Raw genomic sequence first — 8,779 nt, 5'->3', positions numbered from 1 at the left:
CCTTGAGGCCTTGCACGGTAGAAGTGCAAGGCCTCAAGGACCCCCCCCCGTTTTTATCTTTAATTTGTTAAGTTAGTATTATTAAATATCACTAGTATTATCACTATTATAATTTAACAGGTGTTAGTATTAGGATAACTTGCATTGACTGATGTGTAATTACCTATTTATTTTTATTTATAGTTATTATTTTCTGATTATTGAATTTTATTTTTTAACACTGGGTGTATAGATAGAAAAAAAGGAAAAAGAAAATGCTTGCAAGATGATTAAGAATGAAATGCAAATATGAAATGTAAACATGAATAAATCTTGCAATAAAAGTATTACAAAAAAAAACTGTTGGATTAGTTTAGAGAAATATGTCATATTAATTGAGTGAAACTATGTTTATCTCTCACTATTAAACTTGATCATTTTAAAGTTGATCATTGTACAAGACAGACTTTATTCATCCCTTGACATAAATGATTGATTACAAATTTTAGAATAGTTGTTAAAGTAATTATGAGCTTAACAAGTAGGACTCCTAAAGGAACCTTTAAGCTACTCATGGAACAGCTTAAGACACTACCACTGTCTATCCCTCTTAACAAATTGCCTACAATTTCTCACATTGCCCACGCAAGGCCCAGCTGTAGTTTCACTTTGTCTTGTTGTTATGGTTTGCAAGATGTGATACTGGCTGGCTGTCATGGTCAGTGCAGGTGCATAAAGAGACACGGAGGCTGAGGTTCCGGGTGTAGAAGGGTGCATGTTTATTTTACACACACAAGTTGAATGGCTGTTGAACAGCCATGGCAGCATGCTGCAGGAACAGAAAGGAAAACAGAAATTAGGCTTGAAAAGGCGCTCTGCGGAACGGACATCTCAGCCAGGCTGGGTTGCCTATCCATTGCTGTGTAAGTCGTGGATTGCAGCTGTCAGGACAAGAAAAGGCTGTGGGAGGAGAATAGTGTTTCTACGGCATAAGCATATCACCTTTGTGGCCCCCCTAATAGACAGAAAGCACTTTATACATGTAGATACCCCTCAAGATGTGATTCCAATTTGGGGTTGGGTGCTCATGATATATGGTGTGTTTTTGTAAGAGATAGGCCCCTCTATACCCCTCCCATTAGATTTGGAAGCCTTTTACAGGCAAACGGTATGTAAATATTCAGAAATCAAAAATCAGTTTGACACTCATTGTCACATGACTCCCGAGATCATGTTTACCTAATTTGACGAAGAACAAATCTGTTTCTGCAACAGTGACATTTGTAGATTTTGTACACTAAGTTCTAAGTTTTGGACTAAGTTCGCTTAGTGGCCCCTCATTATCTGAGACAAATGTGGGGTCGATCGGACAACGTGTTCATAATTTATGTCATTTTTGTAAAATAGGCCCCTCCTGCAAATTGGGAAATTTGGAAGGCAATAAAAGCTTAAAGGAATGGAATATGAAAAATGTTTGAGATACATATTTATCACATGACTGCATATATGCAGCAATTTGTGAGTTTTGGACAAAATCTGTAGTAGTAGCAAAAAGTGTGGTTCAACAGTTATAGGTCAAAACATAAAGTGTATAGTGCCACCATGAATCTGATTAGATTGCATTGCAGTCTGCATGCACAATCTCCAATCGGTCCAGCGGTTTGCAAGATTACACACACACACGCACGCACGCACACACACACACACACACACACACACACACACACACACACACACACACACACACACACACACACACACACACACACACACACACACACACACACACACACAGAGCAAGACATCAAAGACCCAGTTACCACAGATTGTAAAACAATACATGACTGATAACAAATAACTCCTGTATCTGCTGGGGTAAGTAGGCTACAATGTGCAAAAAGAGAAGTAACCACCATAACAACAGTAATGCACTGTACTGATCTTACATAGGCCTATTGTACATACAAACAGCCGCTCAAACAAACACACACACACACACACACACACACACACACACACACACACACACACACACACACACACACACACACACACACACACACACACACACACACACACACACGGGAGAAAACATAATAAAATAAAAAGGCAAACAACACTAACAAAAAATGTGAATTAAAAATGTTAATTAATTAAAGTACTGAATATGTGACATTCAGTATACAGTAGCTAAAGGTCTTGCAGTCCAGACAAACAGCCACCAAAAAACACAAGCCTTAGGCAAATAATGCTAAAAGCAGCAAACAAACATGAGGCAACAGCCACATAGTGGCCTTAATACCCTTGGCCTACATGAAGCAAGGTTCATGGCCTTTAACTTTACCAGCAACAATCTCAATTTAAAAGGAAAATGTTCAAAGAGCATTTGGATGTATACATACAGTTTACATTTTAGGCATTTAGCAGATGCTCTTAATCCAGAGCGATTTGCAGTAAGCAAGGACACAAGATAATACATCATAAAACATCATAATACACATAATACATCAAATGCTTATACATAACTGATGAGATAACTGTACTCACATTTCGTTCTTCACGCACACAAATCAAAGCTACAAGCAACTTAGATGCCATCTTTGCATTAGATGCAGTCATGCAGATAGCATCTAAGTTGCTTGTGGCAACACTAATCAGGTTTTCAGATTAGCATGATGAGCTAGAAGAGTGAAGAAGCACCTTCAACGACAGACTCGTTGTCTCTTGCCTCGACAAAAGGGTGACCAACCCTGCAGTTGTCATTAAGCTACAGTATATGCCCCTATGAGTTCTGTTCTATCCTTAGATTCTCTTTGTTACTTCTGCTCATGTACAACTGGGATCTAGACAGTGGGTCTGCTTACCTGCTGTACATGTTTTACCGTCAATAGATTGCATATTGCTCACTATAAATTGACTGTACATAATGATGCATATTTATACGGTGTGTCTGGCTGTACACATACAAACTCACATCATATCCACTGTTGATATTCTGTAACAGTATATATCCTATATATGTTTTATATTCAATTATTATTGTTATTATTATTATTATTATTTTCTCCGCCAGGCCGAAGGCATGGCGAGAGTATGTTTTACCCTCCGTCCGTCCGTCCGTCCGTGTGTGTGTGTGTGTCCGTCCTTCTGTCTGTTAACAGCTAATCTCCGCCACCGTTGCCCCGGTCGCTGTGAAACTGCACACACACACTCCCTCGATGCCACAGCAGAACCTCTGCCCCAAATTTTTCACATGGGCCTGTTATAGCGCCACCAGGAGGCCGATTTGTGCAAAACACATTACCCCCACATTACCCCCAATGGCAGTTCCAAGGAGTTGCATTGGTGCGTTTGACCTTAAAACGGTTTTGTCGCAAGGAGTTGCGACTAGTTGCGTTGGTGCGGTTTGGCCTTTAGGTTGGCTGTTTTTTTTTCTTCCCTAAAATGCAATTGAGAGTTACAAGGTCCTATAAATGCATTGTGAAAACATTACAGCAATTAATTGATATAAAAAATAAGTAATGTACTTCTACTTTTACTTTTACTTGAAATATTTTTCAAAGCATGTTTTGAATACTTAAGTATATTTAAAAGCAATTACATTTTTACTCTTACTTGAGTAACATTTTGACTGAGCTACTTTTACTTGTAGTGGAGTAAATTTGATCAGGAATATCTGTACTCTTACTCAAGTACTGGGGTCGAGTACTTCGTCCACCTCTGTCAATATCAATGATACTAATTAAGGCTCTGTTCCATTTTGTAGCATAGCCTTTCCGGTGTGCCAACAGTCCACACAGTCTATGGAGCCAACACTGAAACAGTAGAGATTAAACAGAGACAACCCCCTGTATCTGTGTCATGTGGGTGCCCAACACTGAGCTATATAAGGCCACACTCACACATTTGCGTGCAGCATGCGTCCGCCCCATACACACCCATTAATTTCCACCCTCTCCCCCTCCCCCTCCGCCCCATGGGTGTGTATGGGGCGGCGCATGCTGCACGTGAATGTGTGAGTGCGGCCTAAGAATGTGCCCCTTAGGAGAGCGCAAGCGGGTCACAATGGAGAAGTGAGCATATATGACCACACAAATTATGGTAATTATTTTGCCCTATTGTCACTGAAGTAAACATTGAACTCATTCTTCACAAACCACATACAGTATCTTATGAACATTATGATACTGAAATAGGAGACTGGAACCTGGGTGGGGGTCCGCGGGCAAATACATATTAATTTGGGCGTCCTTGTCATGAGAATGTTAGAGAACCACTGGTTTAAACAACATTGGGAAGAATGCCCAGAAAAGCAACTACACTTTAGAGACAAGCCCCAAAAAAAACAATCTTACGGTCTTGTAACGGTCAATTTGGTTCCTTCCAAACTATCAATGATTTAGCCAGGGACCCCTGGAACCACCTCAAGGCCCCCTGGGGGTCCCCGGACCCCACTTTGAGAACTGCTGTCCTATAGAGGCAGCTGAGGCAGGCGCCCACATCACACAGATACAGGAAATCAATCAAAGTTTGGGGGTCTTGTTCCCATTGTATTTAGTGCCTCATCTCATCTGCACTCGGGGCTGAGCTTGGCCAAGGCAGGCCAGACAGCAGAGACAGAACAACGCCTGGGACAGAAGACAGGTGACCTTTGTACACATACTGTACACACAACACATGTACACGTGCACCCACACACCCAATCTACTTGTTTATCTGGTTCTGGTGGTACACGTTTTGTTTCTGAGTGTGCCCTCCCTTGCCCTGCTCCTATTTCCCCTCAGCCAATCTCCTCTTCCCTCTCCCTGGCCTGACGCCAAGAGTCTGATTGCCCTGAGTGCCATCACCTACTGTATGAGCCTGGTTGGGTGGGGAGCTCCTGAGATTATGTGCTGTCCTAGTGTTAATAGAGTGTTTGTGTAAGTTATGCTGTGAGTATACTCTGGTTCTCTGTGTGTGTAATTTGTATCGTCTTTAATCTGTATCATTCATTCATAGTAAAGTCAAGTTAACGTGATCATCATCTCCTGAGTTTGCATGCATTCAGCTCTTCGGCTTCTTTTAATTTCAATTACTGTGCCCCTCCCCTAACATGTGTTTTGGCATTGCCCGTTTTTGGAGAGACTGACACTCTAGAAAATCACATCAACTTCAAATTCAACTTCAGTTTGTTGACACATCACAAGTTTACACAATTTTGTGAAAGTTTCCCCACAAACTGCAGTTTATTTTTAAATAAATAAGAGTAACAGTAAGAGTAAACATTTCAAATATAAAAACAACATGTTTACTTAACAGTGCAGCAATTTCTTTTTTTGGTCATACTCTAGAGTCTCTGCCATAGATGCTATGGTCATGCCAGTCTTTGCACACGCACAAATCCTGCTCTTATTTATTGTTTAGGGCGTATAATTACCTATGCTAATGAAAATAATCAGCAAGGCCACTCCGATTCATGATCAAGTGTGGGATTCATCATTCAGCACAAGGGTAAGAGCAGATGTCGATGTTAAAACATTTGGTGCATCTGGGAATTGACTTCTCTTAAAAGAAATGAAGAGAATGTTGCTGAATCAAACAATGAAATTAAGCAAAATTACATAATGAAACAGCCTTTTGATAACCATAGGAACAACCAGCAAGTTCCTAATATGTCCTCCTCAAAGTCTATCTATATAGCAGCAGCATTCTGTACAATTTGGAGCCTATATTGAGGTATTGACTGTATACATGTTAAATACCATTGCAGTAGTCAAGGCACAAACAAAAAAAAGCAGGATTTTGAATATCGTCGCTGTCAGGTGGAAACCTGGTTGGCCTATGTCCAAAACCGTTCCTTTTTTAATGATTAAAAAAGGTATAAATAGTGAAAATAGCAGATCTACAATAATAGCGGAGATACAAGGTTTCTGCCTGACAGCAATGATATACGTTTATAGAATTGATATTGATTGATAATAAAAGGAAAAAGTGATGACTGAAAGAAAGTGAGAATGTAAATTAAGTTTTGTCAGAGTTCAATTGGGGACATTATTTGACCTCCAGTCTCTCTCTCTCTGTCTCTCTCTCTCACTCTCACTCTCTCTCTCTCTCTCTCTCTCTCTCTCTCTCTCTCTCACACACACACACACACACACACACACACACACACACACACACACACACACACACACACACACACACAGAATAGCTACTATGGGGTGCCAATGTCGACAGTAATGAAAGTGTAAAGCCTGTCTTTCTCAGTCTGAACAACACGGTATTCAAGGGAGTTTATTCCATCTCTGTCCATGGTATGTCTTATATTATTCAGCACTTTAATGTTATTCGGATTGGGTTCATTGTGCAAGTCTCTTTCATGTTTGATCATTGTGTATCTGGCAATCTGTTTATCGGGTCGAGAAATAGTCATGCCTCTATAAGAAATACGCTTAAACATAGCATCATCCTCGCCACCCCATCCCCAGAAAGAATTGGAGAACCCGTTGACTTTAACAAACTGTGCTTTGGAAAAGGCTATGGCTCCACCAATGAGTTGGTTGTAACCCAGGTTGAAGTCGAACTTATCCACGGCCACGGCCAGGTGTCGCGGCTGGCCGTAGCACCTGTACGGGTTGCGGTCGTCCATGGGAATGGTGTCCACGTCGTGGAAGATGAAGCAGTCATATTCATACTCCTTCAGCGCTTCTTGGAAGCCCACGTTCATCAGCCTGATGGATTGATTGAATAGGCTACTTTATTAACAGTTTGCAAAAAAAGCACAGAAAACAGTTCTATCCAGTTCTATCCACAAGTCTCCTAGGGCATTATGGGCATCACTTCCAGGCTGTCGATTTGATCCCTGATACCTGATCAAATCGACATAATGCCCTAGGAAACTTGTACAAAAGGATGCGAAGTAGGATTAAACCCAAGAAAGCACTATGGCTTGTTTTCCATTGGGGTCCATGTGTATTCAATTCATTGAAACATTTAATGACAGACAAATATACAATACTATGTAAAAACATCACATAAACCAGTGGTTCTCGACCCCCAGGGGGGAGGTCAATGGTGCAACCTGGAAGTGGATCTCTTCACTTCCAGTTTAAAAAGTGCCCAAAATGCTCCGAAACTTTGCGCACCCCCCCTAAGTGGGGGTCTGCCAACAAATGCATCAGACCCAAAAGTGGATTTATCACATCCGGTTTTGAAAAGTGCCCAAAATGCTCCGAAACTTCGCCTACCCCCCCTAAATGGGGGTCTGCGAACAAATATATAATTGTCAGTTTTTGCCTCAGACCACCAGCAGGGGGTGAAACAAGCACTTGAAACCATTTGAGCAATTGTTTATATATACAAAAAAAATATTAGATTTTTTTCAAACATTGTTTTAGATGCTCCTTTTTTCCTTTTTTTTCTTCCTTTTTTAGGTTTCGGTTTATTTTTTATTCATTTTTTAATTCATTTTTTGCTGCTTTTGAGTGGGCCAAAATGGATGAGCAGCATTCAGGCCATTTGGAGTCGATTGGTGGTACTTTGTAGTGACACTGTTTTGAGTCTCCAGCCAGCTGCAGACACACTTACATTTTCTTAGGAAATTTGTTTCTCGTTCAACCTGTAGGCCTATTGTTAGAAGGATGCATTAGAGAGAATTTAACGAGTGCTGCATTCATCCCTAGATATGTGCAGAAACCGGTTTATTAGTTTCATGGTACAGCAAAGTACAACATGACATGCATTCATCCCTAGATATGTGCAGAAACCGGTTTATTAGTTATGACATGAACATGTGTGCAACAGCCACGTGAATGGCAACATGCAGCACAGCACGTAAGTTACATTTCTCTCTCTCTCTCTCTCTCTCTCTCTCTCTCTCTCTCTCTCTCTCTCTCTCTCTCTCTCTCTCTCTCTCTTTCTCTCTCTCTCTCTCTCTCTACCAAATTCCTCAGGGCCAGCACTGATTTTAGGGGGACACCAATCTGGGAATCCATCGCCAAATAAAAAGGAAAAACAGCGCCTTCTGCTGTTAATCTGTTATTGAGAGATTAGGGGGTCACTGCCCAAAAAGCTTGAGAACCACTGATATAAAAACGAGTAGTAGTAGTAGGCTATAATCAAGAATAAAAAGATGTACAGTAAACCTGGCTTTGTTGAACGTCCCCTCTCCGTGCTGATTGACGACATAGAAACCATAGTCCACTTGCTGCCGCTGCAGGAAGGGATGGAGATAATGAAGCAGATACTTGATCTGATGATGCCGGTTGCGAAACGGCACGATCACGGCCACTTTCTGAGCGGCGACGCACTCCCGGGGCTTGAATCGCCCCCCGTCTTGAAGATCGGGGTTCTCCTCCTTGACGGTGTCTAGGGTTAGGGTCAGGTTGAGGTCCACAGTGAACGGACCAGTCAGGTGGGGTGAAGTCTCCGGGCACGGTCCCAGTTCTTCAACCACATGTTTAGTGCTGTCACGATTACAAGATTTAAATTGACGATTAGTTGTCTTAGAAATGATTGCAGTAACACTTGCTCATGAGGTAATTAACGCTTAATTTATGATTAAATAATGCATAGGCCTACATTACATTTTTTTTACATTACAGTCATTTAGCAGACGCTTTTATCCAAAGCGACTTACAATAAGTGTATTCAACATAGGTAGGGAACGAAAACTACTAATCACCAGAAGTTTTAAGTACATTTCCTGCTAAAACAAGCAACCAAGAGTATACCTAGCGCTAAGGTAAAAGTGCAATATATCAGCTACCTACTTTCTTAAACAGATGAGACAAAAATGGCAAAATCAAATGAGCACGAGCTA

The 8,779-nt window shown here is 41.1% G+C and overlaps 1 protein-coding gene across 1 annotated transcript in view; it reads right to left on the bottom strand.

Moving 5' to 3' along the window:
- Positions 1 to 5,129: 5,129 nt before the first annotated feature.
- Positions 5,130 to 8,779, bottom strand: part of LOC311042511 (beta-1,4-galactosyltransferase 1-like) — a 4,685-nt gene continuing 1,035 nt past the window's right edge. The window contains exons 2-3 of the mRNA XM_084053291.1: positions 8,103 to 8,423; positions 5,130 to 6,689 (exon numbers count right to left, since the gene is read on the bottom strand). Of these exons, the coding sequence (XP_083909417.1) occupies positions 6,173 to 6,689; positions 8,103 to 8,423 (838 nt within the window). The 3' untranslated portion in view covers positions 5,130 to 6,172. The remainder of the gene's footprint in view (positions 6,690 to 8,102; positions 8,424 to 8,779) is intronic.

Source organism: Gymnoscopelus microlampas (genome assembly GCF_963454915.1).
Source record: "Gymnoscopelus microlampas genome assembly, chromosome: 3".
Classification (NCBI taxonomy): Eukaryota; Metazoa; Chordata; class Actinopteri; order Myctophiformes; family Myctophidae; genus Gymnoscopelus; species Gymnoscopelus microlampas.
Note: the sequence above shows the minus strand (reverse complement) of the source record. Positions and strands in the feature narration are given on the sequence as shown.